Source organism: Mustelus asterias, chromosome 4, assembly GCF_964213995.1.
Source record: "Mustelus asterias chromosome 4, sMusAst1.hap1.1, whole genome shotgun sequence".
Classification (NCBI taxonomy): Eukaryota; Metazoa; Chordata; class Chondrichthyes; order Carcharhiniformes; family Triakidae; genus Mustelus; species Mustelus asterias.
In genome coordinates, this window is record NC_135804.1 from 64,489,236 (window position 1) to 64,506,013 (window position 16,778).

The following is a 16,778-nucleotide window of genomic DNA, read 5'->3' on the forward strand; positions in this document are numbered from 1 at the left end:
CACTCTGTCATAAAGTTACATTGCCTCAGCAAACTCTCTGTAGCATCTTGGAATGAAATCTTCTTGGCATTGGAACTTGGAACTTTCAAAAGTTAATTGGAGGAGTCTGTGGGAAGGCAAAGGGATGTCTGGTAAGTGGGAGGCTTTCAAAAGTGTGTTAACCAGGGTTCAGGGTAAGCACATTCCTCTTAGAGTGAAAAGCAAGGCTGGCAGAAACAGGGAACCCTGGATGACTCGGGATATTGAGGCCCTGGTCAAGAAGAAGAAGGAGGCACATGACATGCATAGGCAGCTGGGATCAAGTGAATCCCTTGAAGAGTATAGGGGGTGTAGGAGTAGAGTTAAGAGAGAAATCAGGAGGGCAAAAAGGGGACACGAGATTGTTTTGGCAGATAAGGCAAAGGAGAATCCAAAGAGCTTCTACAAATACATAAAGGGCAAAAGAGTAACAAGGGAGAGAGTACAGCCACTTAAGGATCAACAAGGTCATCTATGTGCAGATTCACAAGAGATGGGTGAGATCCTAAATTAATATTACTCATCAGTCTTTACTGTTGAGAAAAGCATGGATGTTAGGGAACCTGGGGAAATAAATAGCGATGTCTTGAGGAATGTACATATTACAGAGAAAGAGGTGCTGGAAGTCTTAAAGCACATCAAGGTAGATAAATCCCCGGGACCTGATGAAGTGTATCCCAGATCATTATGGAAGGCTAGAGAGGAAATTGGGGGTCCCCTAGCAGAGATATTTGAATCATCGATAGTCACGGATGAAGTGCCTGAAGATTGGACGGTGGCAAATGTTGTGCCTTTGTTGAAAAAGGGCTGCAGGGAAAAGCCTGGGAACTACAGGCCAGTGAGCCTCACATCTATGGTGGGTAAGTTGTTGGAAGGTATTTTGAGAGACAGGTTCTACAGGCATTTAGAGACACAAGGACTGATTAGGGACAGTCAGTATGGCTTTGTGAGTGGAAAATTATGTCTCACAAATTTGATTGAGTTTTTTGAAGGGGTAACCAAGAAGGTAGATGAGGGCAGTGCAGTTGATGTTGTCTACATGGACTTTAGCAAGGCCTTTGACAAGGTACCGCATGGTAGGTTGTTGCATAAGGTTAAATCTCATGGGATCCAGGGTGAGGTATCTAAATGGATACAAAATTGGTTTCGAGGATGGTTGTAGAGGATTGTATTTCAAACTGGAGGCCTGTGATCAGCGGTGTGCCTCAGGGTCCACTTTTGTTTGTCATTTATATTAATGATTTGGATGAGAATATAGGAAATTGCTCCTCTGGACACTTTTGTATCTCTCCCCTCTCACTTTAAACCTATGCCCTCCCGTTTTAGACTCCCCTACCTTTGGGAAAAGATATTGACTATCTAGCTGATCTATGCCCGTCATTATTTTATACATCACTATAAGATCACCCCTCAGCCTTCTACACTCCAGAGAAAAAAGTCCCAGTCTACCCAGCCTCTCCTTATAACTCAAACCATTAAGTCCCGGTAGCTTCCCAATAAATCTTTTCTGCACTCTTTCTAGTTTAATAATATCCTTTTAGTGGTTAGTAAGTTTGCAGATGACACCAAGATTGGTGGCATAGTGGATAGTGAAGAAAGTTATCTCGGATTGCAATGGGATCTTGATCAATTGGGCCAGTGGGCTGACGAATGGCAGATGGAGTTTAATTTAGATAAATGCGAGGTGATGCATTTTGGTAGATTGAACCAGGGCAGGACTTACTCACATCTTTACACAGTTAATGGTAGGGCGTTGGGGAGAGTTACAGAATAAAGAGATCTAGGGGTACATGTTCATAGCTCCTTAAAAGTGGAGTCACAGGTGGACAGAGTGGTGAAGAAAGCATTCAGCATGCTTGGTTTCATTGGTCAGAACATTGAATACAGGAGTTGGGACGTCTTGTTGAAGTTGTACAAGACATTGGTAAGGCCACACTTGGAATACTGTGTACATTTCTGGTCACCCTATTATAGAAAATATATTATAAAACTAGAAAGAGTGCAGAAAAGATTTACCAGGATGCTACCGGGACTTAAGGGTTTGAGTTATAAGGAGAGGCTGGGTAGACTGGGACTTTTTTCTCTGGAGTGTAGAAGGCTGAGGGGTGATATTATGGAGGTCTATAAAATAATGAGGGGCATAGATCAGCTAGATAGTCAATATCTTTTCCCAAAGGTAGGGGAGTCTAAAACTGGAGGGCATAGGTTTAAGGTGAGAGGGGAGAGATACAAAAGTGTCCAGAGGAGCAGTTTTTTTTACACAGAGGGTGGTGAGTGTCTGGAACAAGCTTCCAGAGGTAGTAGTAGAGGTGGGTACAATTTTGTCTTTTAAAAAGCATTTAGACAGTTACATGGGTACAATGGGTATAGAGGGATATCGGCCAAATGTGGGCAATTGGGATTAGCTTAGGGATTTTTTTAAAAAGGCAGCATGGGCATGTTGGGCCAAAAGGCTTGTTTCCGTGCTGTAAACCTCTATGACTCTATTCAATAGTTGGCTGTGGATTGCATTTTGAGTTCTTACTCTAGATCTGGATTTCCCAAACTTTGCCAGCCATTCAACCTCGAGTGAGCTCCCAAGAGCATTGGGGTACTTCAAATATGATGCTGAAAAGCTGATTTTAATATCAGGCAAACACGCACACTTCTCTCTCTCACATTGACACACACATTTCTCTCTAACATTCACACACACGCACCCTCACACACACAAACACACTCACATCCTCACACACACACACATCCTCACACACACACACACTCATCCTCACACACACTCATCCTCACACACACAAACGCACTCACATCCACACAAAGACGCTCACATCCTCATACGCAAACACACTCATCTTCATGCACACACAAACACACACTCATCCTCACACACACACACACACACTCATCCTCACACACACACACACACTCATCCTCACACACACACAAACACACTCATCCTCACACACACAAAGACACTCACATCCTCACACGCAAACACACTCATCTTCACACACACACAAACACACTCACATTCTCACACACACAAAACACCCCCCCATCCTCACACACACAAACACACTCACCTCTCTTCAAGGCCCGAGCCCCTCCTTTCCAGAGGCCTGAACCTTTCCCACTCCTTTCCTGAGGCCCAAACTCCCCACTCCTTCCTGGGGTCCAAACCGCACCACTCCTTTTCTGAGGCCTGAACTGCATCACTCCTTTTCTGAGGCCTGAACTGCATCACTCCTTTCCAGAGGCCCAAACTGCACCGCTCCTTTCCTGAGGCCCAAACTCTACCTCACTTTTCCGAGGCTGAAAATACACCACTCCTTTCCCGAGGCCAACCCGCCCTGCTTCTTTTCCAAAGCCTGAACTCCACCTGCTCCTTTCCACCTGCTCCTTTCCTACTGAAGCCACCCCCTGTAGGCCATGCACAGCCTGTCCTCACTGTTGCCTCACAGCTGGCCGATTTCTCTCCTGCCGGCTCCTGCCTGACCTCTGGCAAGGAGCGATACGGTTTGAACCTCAGGAAAGGGGCAGTGCGGTTTGGGCCTCGGGAAAGGAGCGGTACGGTTTGAACCTCAGGAAAGGGGCAGTGCGGTTTGGGCCTCTGGAAAGGAGTGATGCAGTTCAGGCCTCAGAAAAGGAGCGGTGCGGTTTGGCCCTCAGGAAGGAGTAGGGAGTTTGGGCCTCAGGAAAGGATAGGCCTAGTCAGCTTATCAGCATCCTGTGCTCCAAGGGATCATGCTCTGATTGGCCATTTGATTTCTCTAATTCTTTCTAAATTTTGCGTGTTTGAACCAGCGTTTACCAATCATGTGGCAGCCACCAGCTTTCCATGCTTTTTTCAAAAAAGGCTAATTTCACATGTTTTCTGCCCTTTCCAACCATCCAACATGGCTTTCCCTCTGGTAGAGTACCAAGAGGTGGCAATGCTACATTGGTGTTAGCAAATGGCCTGATCCGAGGAACTCCGACATGATTAGACTCTGGTGGGGGTTGCAACTTCTCCCACAGTAATTGCTGTGGTGTAATGAGACCATGAAATTCAGCATCCAATGTCTATGTTCTGCATCAGTTCTGTCAAAACAAGCTGGACTGTTGTCAGCAAATGAATCTGGTTTTTAATCCTAAATGTACAGTGAAATGCGATCAGAAATAATTAAAATCTCGGAAGACAGGCAGCTAAGAATTTGTTGATTTGTGTAAAGTCATGTACTTCAATGGAGAATGGCCAATCGACTTCATGGATTATTAGTCCTAGTACCGCTGGTGGGGGGAAAAGAAAATGCCAAATGGTAGCAAATGTGATGCGCTTTGTGCATCAGTTTGATTCTACATGCCTCCACGTTTGTGCTCACATTATTTCCAGGGGCAAAAGCCATTCTTGGCTAAGATCAATTTGACTTTCATAGAAGATATGAAACACAAGACAAAATAACTAGTAAGACTTCTATGTAAGAGGAGAATATAACACAATCAAAAAGATGTGCATTTGTTTTTTTCAGATTTTGAAAACATCTTCAATAGGATCAGAGAAATAAAATTAACAGAGATACAATGGTCAAAGTCCCACATGAGAGACTTCTTGAGAAGACAAATGCACATGGGATACAGGGTGATCTGATAAGGTGGATTCGTAATTGGCTTAGCAGTAGGAGACAGAGGGTGATGACAGATGGCTGCTTTAGTGACTGGAGGCCAGTGACCAGTAGTGTACCACAGGGATCCATGCTGGGCTCCCTATTGTTCATCATTTATATAAATGACATAGATGACTATGTGGGGGTAGGATCAGTAGGTTTGCTGATGACACAAAGATTGGCCGGGTGGTTAAAAGTGACGTTGAGTGTCTTGGGTTACATGAAGATATAAACGAGATGGTCAAATGGGCGGTTAAGTGGCAGATGGAATTTAACCCTGAAAAGTGTGAGGTGATACACTTTGGAAGGACTAATTTGACAAGGAAGTATACTATGAAAGGTTTGACACTGGGAAGTTGCGAAGAACAAAGGGACCTTGGCATGTTTGTCCATCGATCTCTGAAGGCGGAAAGGCAGGTTAATAGGGTGCTGAAAAAGGCATATGGGGGCACACTCACCTTTATTAGTCAGGGTATAGATTACAAAAGCAGAGAGGTCATGATGGAGTTGTATAGAACTTTGGTGAGGCCACAGCTGGAGTACTGTGTGCAGTTCTGGTTGCCACATTATAGAAAAGATGTGAATGCACTTCAAGGGGTGCAGAGGACCATCCCAGAATGTTGCTTGGGATGGTCATTTAAGTTATAAAGAGAGGTTGGATAGGCTTGGGTTGTTTTCTCTGGAGCAGAGAAGACTGAGGGGCGATCTGATCGAGGTGCTCAAGATTATGCGGGGCAAGGACAGGGTGGATAGGGAGCAGCTGTTCCCCTTAGTTGAAACGTCAGTTACGAGGGGACACAAGTTCAAAGTGAGAGGTTGGAGGTTTGGGGGGATTTGAGGAAAACCCTTTTTACCCTAAGGGTGATGACGGTCTGGAATGCACTGCCTGGGAGGATGGTGGAGGCGGGATGCCTCACATCCTTTAAACAAGTACCTGGATGAGTACTTGGCATGCCATAACATTTAAGGCTATGGGTCAAGTGCTGGCAAGTGGGGTTAAGTGGGCAGGTCAGGGCCTTTCATGCGTTGGTGCAGACTCGATGGGCCAAAGAGCTTTTTTTGCACTGTAGTATTCTGTGATTCTGTGAATGGAATATTAGATAGATGCTTAATGCTGGCTTTGTATATGAGACAAACTCTTAAGTGTTCGGATATCAGATGAGAAGTCAGAGCAAGGAGTGATTCGAAAGTAGGATGACAAGGATGATACTTGTCACCTATGCTATTGAATATGTTTATAGCAGCAATGGTAAGGGAACATTTAATTACATAGAGGCAGGAGTGAAATTTGGAGGTCTGATCAAGAAAACTGTTGAACTTTCTAATGGCCAAACCTTGGTAGCACATATTACGTCGTTGGTAGCCCAAATACTGAAGTATTGGATTGTGGAATTAAGGTCAAAAGTGGACAAAACCCAAGGTTTTACAAAATGCAGGTGAAATCATGAGAATTATAATAATCAAGAAACAGTTGGATCAGGCGGGAATACTATTAGGGAAGTTTGGCAATGGCAAATGGCTGAGGAGTTTAGAACTAGAAATACAATGAGAAAATGGGAGACCATTTAATGGAAAAGTAGAAAATATTGACTCGATAACCAAAGGAAAGATTAGTGAAGATTCTGTTAAAGGGTGTAGCTCTGTAGGTCAGAACTAGAAATACAATGAGAAAATGAGACCATTTAATGGGAGGTAAAGGATATTGACTAGATAACTGAAGGAAAGATTCGTGAATATTTTGTTATGGGGTGTAATACTATATCAGGGAGGTTCCAGAAACCTTCCAGAAAGCTTGTGGGGTTGGAAATCCATGAATAAGAAAAAATGACAGAGGTTTTGGCAATGACACAAGAAGGGTGCAGTTTGCCTGAGGTTATCAGATAAAAAGAAATGAGTCGAATTGGACATGTGTTGACATGTAATGGAATGTTGATAGAGGTGTTAGAAGGAGTTGGAGAGGGGAGCTTTGGGACCACCGAAAGAATGGGAAATTGCATGGAGATTTGAATAGAGAAGCACAAGTCAAAGAGTGAATTGAACCAGAAAGTGCTTTAACCAGATCACTGATGATAATGTTTTCCGATATTATTCTCAAAAACTCCTACCAGTGAATGTTCAGTTATTATAAATAATTTTGCTGTTACAAGTGGATTCTTCACCCTAAGTACCTCCTTTCTAGCGTGATCCCATTGATAGTTGTGGCAGAACTTGATTAAGACAGACCCTCCTGTTAGGGTGAGAGGGACATTATGCAGTTTAAGGTATACATATACATTACAATATTACAAAGACTGCCACATGGGGAAAGAATGATTTACATGGATGGGTACCACTTGGCAAAGAATGACCTGGATGTGAATCAAAGATTTTGCAAAGGCAAGCAGATTAAGAAGTTGAACCCAACGCTTCACAATTACTTTAATCCAGTCTAAGCAGCTGTTTGCAAAACAAAATGTAGTCTACACTTTCCAAAATTGGGCCCTTGGGAACAACTTCCTCCATCTTGATCAGCTCAGATGTCATTTTATCCAGACATACAACTACCTCTTCTCCATGCCTCCAAATCTCTTCTGTGTACTTTGCTCCTACGGATAATGATTTTCAACTTTATTGTTGGCCATCTGAATTTCAGATCATTAGTGCAGTTCCTGTGGTTTTGAGACATAGATATTTTCATAGAGACAATGCTGGGTACATCCATTCGCCCATCTGCAATAAGTATCTTAGAATTTTATTAATTGATTATGTAAATTCTATTCAACTTCACCTTCAACCTTGATCATAAATCCACCTGAACCATTCCTTTTATTCTTATTATGTTTTTAATTAATTGAATGTTGGAATCAAAGGACAGTTGCCATGGAAATGAAGTGTGACTGGGTGGGAGCTCCGACTGCAGGTATCTCTGCTTCTTGACAGTTATGCCTTCATAATAAATTCAAGCAATTGTTATAATATATTACCTTGCTGGAACTGTACACTCTATCTTTCTACTGCCTGTATTAGCAGTGATTGATGAGTGATAATTATTCCAGAGTACACAATGTTTCAGTAAATCAGTGACACTCTCTCCCCCACCACCAACCACCCCTCCCACGTCAGCAAAAGTAAATATTATTTTAAGTAACAATGTATTTTATTCCACACTAGGACTTGCACTTGTAACAGCCCACTCCAATATGACTAACCTGCAAATTATGGCTCATTGAAAGGTCATCCTTTCACGGATAATGTGGCACAAGCCCCAGTAGAAGGGTCATGAGCAGTAAAATAAAGAAATACTGCGGATATTCAGACTACTACTGCCAATCTGATTTTTCCAGTTTATATGTAGATTAAAATCACCAATGATTATTGCTGTCCTGTTATTTCAAGCACCCAGTATTTGTTCTTACATACTTTGTCTGACATTATGGTTACTGTTAGGGGGCCTGTAGACAATCCCATTCATGACTTATTTCCCCTAAATATTCCTCATCTCCACCCAAACCAATTCCACATCCTAATCTCCTGAACCAAGGTAATCTTTAACTATTGAATCAATGCCATTGTTGATTAACAATGCTACCCCTCCACCTTTACCTCGCATTATATTTTTCTTAAATATTATATACATCTCAATATTCTGGACCCAAGCCTTGTCATCCTGCAGCCATATCTCCATAATGGCCACCAGATCACATTTATTTACTTCAATGTGCACTATCAATTCATTTATTTTGTTAAGAATGCCTTTAGTTTTGTCTATTTGTTAACCTTGTATCATCTAATCTTGAGTATTGGTGTTTCTTAGGTTTTATCTCCCTGTTTCTTCTATAACCCTCATTTCCCCTATTACTATAATGCTTTACTGCCTTGAGTCTATCCCTTGATTTGCTATATCATTCCAAGCTTGATCCCTCACCCATTCACTTCATGTCTGTTAATCTTGTCCGAATAAAAATACGGACATTGAAAAACAGCTCAAAGAATAACCTATTATAACTTCATAAAGATGTCAATCAGTCAAAACTAACACTCTACTTCAGCTTGTATAATGTGGGAATCTAGCAACTATCAGCCAAAACAGATGGCCAAACAGGTTTCTCCAGATAACCTTATCATGAACGCTTCGTTAAGTCCAAGACTTTCTAATGTAATCAGCTCAGCAGGGGTCTGTTTACACAGGCTATTTTAAAATTCATTTATGGGATGTGGACATCTCTTGCTAGACCAGCATTTATTGACCATCCCTAGTTACCTTTCAGAAGGTGGTGTTGAGCTGCCTTCCTGAACCGCTGTAAGGAATTCTAAGATTTTGATCCAGTGACAGTGAAGGAACGATGATATATTTCCAAGTCAGATGGTGAGTGACTTGGAGGGGAACCTCCAGGTGGTGATGTTCCCAGGTATCTGCTGCTCCTGTCCTTTTAGATGGTAGTGATCGTGGATTTGGAAGGTACTGGCTAAGGAACCTTGGTGAGTCCCTGCGGTACATCTTGTAGATGGTACACTCAATTACTACTGTTTGTCAATGGTGGAGGGATTGAATGTTTGTGGAAGGGGTAGCAATCAGCAGTCTGCTTTGTCCTGGATGGTGTCCAGCTTCTGGGGTGTTGTTAGGGCCGCACTCATCCAGGCAAGTGGATAGTATTCCATTACAATCCTGATTTGTGCTTTGTAGATGGTGGACAAGCTTGGGGGCATCAGGAGGTAAGTTACTTGCCGCAGAATTTCTAGCCTTTGACCTGCTTTAGTAGCCACAGTATTTATATCGCTAGTCCAGTTCAATTTTTTGGTCAATGGTAACTTCCAGAATGTTTATTGCAGGGATTCAGCAAAGGTAATGCCATTGAATGTCAAGAGGCAATGATTACATCTTCTGTTGTTGGAGATGATCATTATCTGGCACTGCGTGGTGTGAATGTTACTTGCCAGTCTCAGCCCAAGACTGGATTTTTTCCAGGTCTTGTTGTATTTGAACATGGACTGCTTCAGTATCTGAGGAGTCACGAATGGTGCTGGACATTGTGCAGTCATCAACAAACATCCTCACTTCTGACCTTATGATGGAAGGAAGGTCATTGATGAAGCAGCTGAAGAAGGTTGGGCCGAGGACACTACCCTGAGGAACTCCTGCAGTTCTGAAGCTGAGATGATTACCTCCAACCACCACAACCATCTTCCTATGTTTCAGATATGACTGAAACCAGTGGAGGGTTTTCACTCTGATTCCCAGTTATCCAGATTTTTTAGAGCTCCCTGATGCCATACCCGGTCAAATGCTGCCTTGACGCCCAGGACAGTCACTCTCATCTCCCTCTGGTGATCAACTTTTTGTCCATATTTGAACCAAGGTTGTAATTATGTCATGAGTTGAGTGACTCTGACAGAACCCAAACTGAGAGTCTGTGAGCAGGTTATTGCCAAATGATAGGGTTGTTTATGACCCCTTCAATCACTTTACTGATGATCAAGAGTAGACTGATGGGACGGTAATTGGCTGGGTTGGATTTCATAGAATGCCTACAGTACAAAAGGAGGCCATTTGGCCCATTGAGTCTGCACCAACCACAACCACCAACCACTCAGGCCATATTCCTGCAACCCCACTTATTTACCCTGCTAATCCCCTGACACTAGGGTCAATTTAGCATGGCCAATCAACCTAACCCGCTCACGGTCACTCAGTTTGGGTTCTGTCAGAGTCACTCAACTCATGACATAATTACAGCCTTGGTTCAAATATGGACAAAAGAGTTGTTCACCAGAGGTGAGAAGAGAGTGACTGCCCTAACCCACTCTAAATGCATTACCTCATACTTCTCTATGTTAAAATCCATCTGCCACTTTATTGCTCACTCCACCAACCCATCTATATTGTTTTGTAGATTATAGCGATCCTCTATATTATCCACTATCAAGCCAATCTTTGTGTCATCTACAAATTTTCAGTCGTGCCCCCCATGTTCATGTCCAAATCGTTAATATATAGCACAAATGGAAAGGGTTCCAACACCAAACACCACTTGAAACAACTTTCCATTCATAAGGGCATCCATCACCATTATCCTTTGTTTCCTGTTACTAAGCCAACTTTTAATACAGTTTGCAATGTCACCCTGTACCCCATGGGCTTTTATATTTTTGACCAATTTGCCAAATGGGACCGTGTCAAATGCCTTGCTAAATCCTTGTACACAACATCCACTGCACTATCTTCATCAATCCTTCTTGTCATTCCCTCAAAGAATTCAATCAAGTTTGTGAGGCAAGACCTTCCTTTAACAAATACATGCTGACTATCCATGATAAGTCCATGCCTTTCTACTTGACAGTTAATCCTATCTTTCAGGATTGATTCTACTCATTTGCCCACACCGATGTAAGACTAACTGTAATTGTTTGACATTTCCTTCAATCCCATTTTAAACAATGGAACTACATTTGCATTTCTCCAATCCTCCAGTACCTCCCCTATATCTAGTGAGTATTGGAAAATCATCCACAGAGCATCTGCTATCTCCTCCCTGACCTCCTTCAGAAGCCTCAGAAATAGTCCATCTGGCCCTGGCAATTTTCAAGGATTCCAACCCTTTGAGTACTTCCTCTATCTTTATGATTATCCCATCCAATATCTCACAGTGTTTCTTCTGGACTACATTATCTGCATCATCCCTTTCATTTGTAAACACGGAGGTAAAACACTCATTTAAAACCCTTCCCACAGCCTCTGCATCTACACACAAGTTTCCTTCTTCATCTCTGATAGGTCTTAACTAACTTTTTATTATTAATATATTGGTAAAACATCTTTGGGTTCTCTATAACTTTATTTGCTAATCATTTTTCATGCCCTCTCTTTGATTTCCTTATTTCTCTTTTTAATTCTTCCCTGCATTTCCTATGTTAAAAAAGCCCACCAACACCTCTGCCTTCTCAGAAGACAAAGGAAATTTCGTATGTCCACTACGACTCTCACCAACTTTTACAAATGCATCATAGAAAGCATTCTTTCTGGTTGTATCACAGCTTGGTATGGCACCTGCTCTGAACAAGACCGCATGGGTCTAAGGGTCATGAATGAAGTCCAGTCCATCACTCAAACTAGCTTCCCATCCATTGACAATGTCTATACTTTCCGCTGCCTTGGAAAAGCAGCCAGCATAATTAAGGACCCCACGCATCCCGGACATACTTTCTTCCATCGGGAAAAAGACACAGAAGTCTGAGGACATGTACCAACCGACTCAAGAACAGCTTCTTCCCTGCTGTCATCAGACTTTTGAATGACCTACCTTGCATTAAGTTGATCTTTCTCTACACCCTAGCTATGACTGTAACAACACATTCTGCATTCTCTCCTTTCCTTCTCTATGAACGGTATGCTTTGTCTGTATAGCGTGCAAGAAACAACACTTTTCACTGTATACTAATACATGTGACAATAATAAATCAAATCAAATCAAATGCTTAGGTCTTTGTACCTATCAAACACTTTCTTTTTCTGTTTGATCTTCCCCTGCATTCTTCTAGACAACCAGGGGGGGTTTACATCTGGCAGTACCACACTTATTTTTGGAGGGGACATGTCTACTTTATAAAATTAGAATCTTGCTTTTTACTGCTTCCCACTGGTTTTCCACAGATTTATCCCCCAGCAGTGTTGTCCAGTTCACCTCAGCCAAATTCCTTTCATTCCTGCAAAAGTTGCCTTTTCCCAGTTCAAAACTTTTATTCCTGCTTTATCTTTGTCCTTTTCCATGGTAATGCTAGATCTAATCGAATTGTGATCACTATCCCCATATGGTCGCCAACTATCACTTCATCCACTTGCCCTTGGGAGATAAGAGGAGGCAAGTCTAAGAGCTTTTAAACTTGCCTTTCAAAAGGTCCTGAGATCCAGACTATGATTCACGCCTAAGCTAGTCAGACTCTATGAACATTGCAGGGGGTATAAAATGCCTACCCCATAATGGAACCAGCCAGGTCTGGAGTGCACAGTGTGGACTTGCTACCTGCACACTTAGAAGGCTCTGGCAAAAATTGTTGAGACCAGGAATCCTGGGATAGGGTCCAACCCATTATTTTTAAACACCTCAAGTGTCAGCCCAACTCACAAGAATCAGGGTCTATGTCATTCATTCACCTGCAAGTGTACCTGAATGGGACCTGGAGGCCCACCCCTGCCCCTTATCTTAGCTCTATGCTGAACATAGGATGATTTATGGTGCACTGAGCCACAAAAAACAGAAGATACCAGGTTCAATCCTTGATCCATGCTGTTGGCTGGTCTCAGCTATAAGGGGCAGTTAATTTCAGCGGAACTGGGCTAGAGAGCCTAAAATTTAGCCATGGATCTGATCCCCAATTTCTATCTGATGAACATTGCTGAAGAGTACGTGGTTATGAATGTCAGATGAGACAGGGATTGAGTTTTGCTTTGATGCCCCCCACAGTCAAATAACCTGGTGCCAAACATTATGTAGGCTCACAGATAAAGAATGAGCACTTGGCACAGGGCTGCTGGTACTCCTGAATTTTAATCCAAGCCTGAGGAAGAAAAGAAGGGGAGAAAATTGAAGACAAAATGTTATTTTGGCCACAATGGCTTTTAAATTAAGGACAGAAACTGATGCCTAGTAATGTGGTGAACTGATTTATATAATGGTTTGTTTCCTAATCTAGGACTTTGAATTGATTGAACTACACAGAAAAAAAGAGCAGAGCACTTTGTTTAGATTTGTTTATGGACTGTGTAGACTGAACTCTTTTTCTCTTTTTTTAAATCTAGGCTTTTCATGTGGAGTGGGACACGCTGTCTGCCTGAGTAAGTCCTGAGTAACTGGCCAAACAGCAAAACCCAGAAGAAAAGCTGACGTGGGGTTTAGAAAACAGAGCACACCCGTCTAATTAGTTCTGCTGCATGTGGAGGGGAAAAATGTTTTTTAGCCTTGTTGTAACCTCTTGCCTGACAGTGTATTAGGAAGCTGAATGGCATCGACAAACATACAGAGGACTTGTGAGCAGACAGTGCTCTCATCTGCACGCCTTGATTTACCTCGTTTTTTTTGAGCACATATCAATAGTCACCTTGGCAACAGCTCTCTAGCAGACATACCTCTTCATGAAAATAAGAGACCCACAAGAGATGCTATAAATTTCTGAAGCAGCAATCTGGGCTCCGGTTAATACGAGGCAAGACTTTTTGAGAGACTTGGTTTGTGGCTCACAGTGTGAGAGTAAATCAAACAGCAGTTTAACCGAATTAATCTAACATCTTATCACGGAAAAACCAAGCCTAATCTCTCAGAGGACTAAAGAACTAACGAGTGAACTGCTTCAAGGAGTCTGATTCTGTCAAGCTTGTTCCAAAGGATAGTGGAGATTTTTTTTAACTGCCACTATATCTGAGGCAAAAGGAGATTTAGCAAAACCTTCAGCTACGTTTGCAAAGGGGAGGAGAGAAGTGAAAGCAGAGGCTGAATGTCTGACTGAAAGAGGAATTACCAGCAAGCAGTCTCTGCTGAGAATGTTTAACTGCTACATGCCAGTGTTTAATGGAACAGCTGAAGCATTCTCTGAGGATCTCCAATTAAAACCAACAGCAAGCCTCCATTAAATTAGACAGAGATAAACAGCACAGTTGATTTTTGGCACTCTTCCACTTTTGACCTCTGCCCACCCTGCTGAAGTCACTCAACAGTACATGAGAATCAGCAACAAGAACTTTTTGTCACAGCCAAAGCTCCGAGCCCAAAGTGCAACAGTGTGACAATGAAGTGCTCGCTTCGGGTATTTATCCTCTTCCTTGTGCTTCTCGTTGCCTTTCTGACTTCGCTGTTTTTTACTTACACACTGACAGGTGTGACCAACATGGCATACCTGGAGACCCAGGGTATGGAAGATGCCCACCGGGTCAAGCTGGTGCCCAGCTACTTGGGGGTGCAGAAGTTGAGCAAGGATCTTGTAGGTCAGAAGACGTGTGCTTGTGATCATTGTGTGGGTGACCCTGGTGTGTCACAGTGGTTTGATGAGCACTTTGATCAGGATATTCTACCACTTTGGACAAAAGCAAACATGAAGTTAGACCCCGATGTGTACAACTGGTGGGTGGTGAGTATCTTTACACTTAGAGGAGAAGTGATCTAAATATGAATGTCTTTCAATTTGTTTTCTTCATCTTCTGAAGGCATTGACTCATGCATGTTGCTGACAATTCTCTAAGCTCTCACTTAAATGGCCTTGTTTGTGTGTGAGTCTAAGCTATTTGAATATGGAGACATCTCAAACAACCAAGAGCTTCTCTGGTATCTCTAAATAACTGAAGTCATTGGTTCCTAGTATCATTCAAATAAATTTCCTCTGCCCCTTCTCCAAGTCCTTGACATCCATGCTAATGCATTGTAATCAGGAGCTGAGTCCTCCCACTTTCCCTTTCCTGAGAGTATCGAGGCCAATTATATTTCATACACTATCAACTTGGCTGAGATCGGCTAAATCACTACGTTGACAATCTCACACAGAGAGACGAGAAGGATACTTGCTCTTGGAAATGGAAATGTAATGTTTGCATGTTTGATGGCGCTATTCTGAGGCATTTGTGACAAAGTAGCGGAGTATTGAGAGTATTCTCCTTGTAACCATGTTTATAGAATCATGCGTCACAGAAGGAGGCCATTTAGCCCATCTGATGTGACTACTTATGCGTCCTGAGGACTGGGGCTGCAGCCGGGAAGGGTGGGTGCCACAGGAAGAATCAACCGAGCAGGACTGGGACAAACTTTTGGAAAGATTTGTTCCTCAGAGTAAATTCTTCCAATTCCCTTTTGTAACTGCTTCTCCCACCTTTTCAAAAGACAACAACCTGCACCAAAGTGATTTTCCTCACCTCTCATCTGGTTCTTTTAGTAGTTATTTTAAATCCTCTGGTTAACAAGGGCTCCCAACAATGGAAACAGTTTCTCTTGTTTACTCAATTAAACCCTTTATAATTTTGAACACCTCTATTAAGATTCCATTAACTTTATCTACTCTAAGGAGAATGTGTACCAGTTTCTCTGGCCTCTCAAATAGCTGAAGTCACTGACTCCTGGTCTCATTCAAAATAATCACTTCTGCACTTACTCCAGGCTTTATGTCCTTTTTAAAATAAGGTGCCCAGAAATGAACATAGTGTTCAAACTGATTAAGGTTCAGCAAAATTATTTTGTTTTTGTACTCTAAACCTCTATTTATAAAGTTAATGATCCCATATTATTCATAATAGCTTTGTTAACTAGTCTTACCACCTTCAAAGATGGACATGCATAAATGTCAAGGCCTGTCTGTTCCTGCACACCATTTAAAATTGTAATGATTTGTTTATATCTCTCCTAGGATTGCTTAATTTTGAACATGCCCCAAAAGAATGCTTTTTCCCAGCAATGACTGCACTCAGCTCAGTAACTTCATCATTGATAGCAGAATATGTAATAAGATTAATTTGCAAATGCCTGGAGTGGTGATGAATGTGGGGAAGTTGGTTCACACCACCGATATGTCTCAATATCTTAGTCTGTTTGCGGGTTTAGCACACAATGAATTGAAACAGCTTTCAGCACCACTCAATAGGTACGTTTGGTAAAGGATGAAGGTCACTTATCAATGTCTTGAGAGTCTGGGGAATATTGTTTGCTCACTGTTTATAGTAATAAAGCGATTGAAGAGCTTATGTGGACTATATAAGCAGGGAGAGATTGAGATGACCATCAGAGTATCTTCTCGGGTCCGTGTTACCTGAAGTCTACATTGTTTGTCTTTTGTTGTGTGAGACATGGAATATAAAGGAAGGGCAGATTCATTCTGGAGGGCAAGTCCAGTGGCAGAAGCAGAGGTCAGAGTGGCATTCACTTGAGAGTGGGTGACTTAACACAGGAGATTTTCTGCTGTTCATCTTATTAATTATGCATCCGTGAGGGGCACATCAAATCTTATGGCGGAGTGGGCAGGAAATGTAAAACCTCAAAAGAAAATAGACAAATTGATGGAGTGGGCAAATAGGGGGCAGATGAATTTCAATGCAGAGAAGTGTGAAGTGTTGCATTTTGGTGGGAAGAACAGAGACAGACAATATGAAATAAGGGGCAAATTCTTAAGGGG

At 42.3% G+C, this 16,778-nt stretch overlaps 1 protein-coding gene across 8 annotated transcripts in view; it reads left to right on the top strand.

The window, feature by feature from the left end:
- Nucleotides 1-16,778, top strand: part of st3gal2 (ST3 beta-galactoside alpha-2,3-sialyltransferase 2) — a 411,189-nt gene that overhangs the window by 258,475 nt on the left and 135,936 nt on the right. For all 8 annotated transcript variants that reach the window (XM_078211163.1, XM_078211160.1, XM_078211162.1 and 5 more), the window contains one exon: nt 13,432-14,753. In XM_078211163.1, coding sequence (XP_078067289.1) covers nt 14,415-14,753 — 339 coding nt within the window. In that variant the 5' untranslated portion in view covers nt 13,432-14,414. The remainder of the gene's footprint in view (nt 1-13,431; nt 14,754-16,778) is intronic.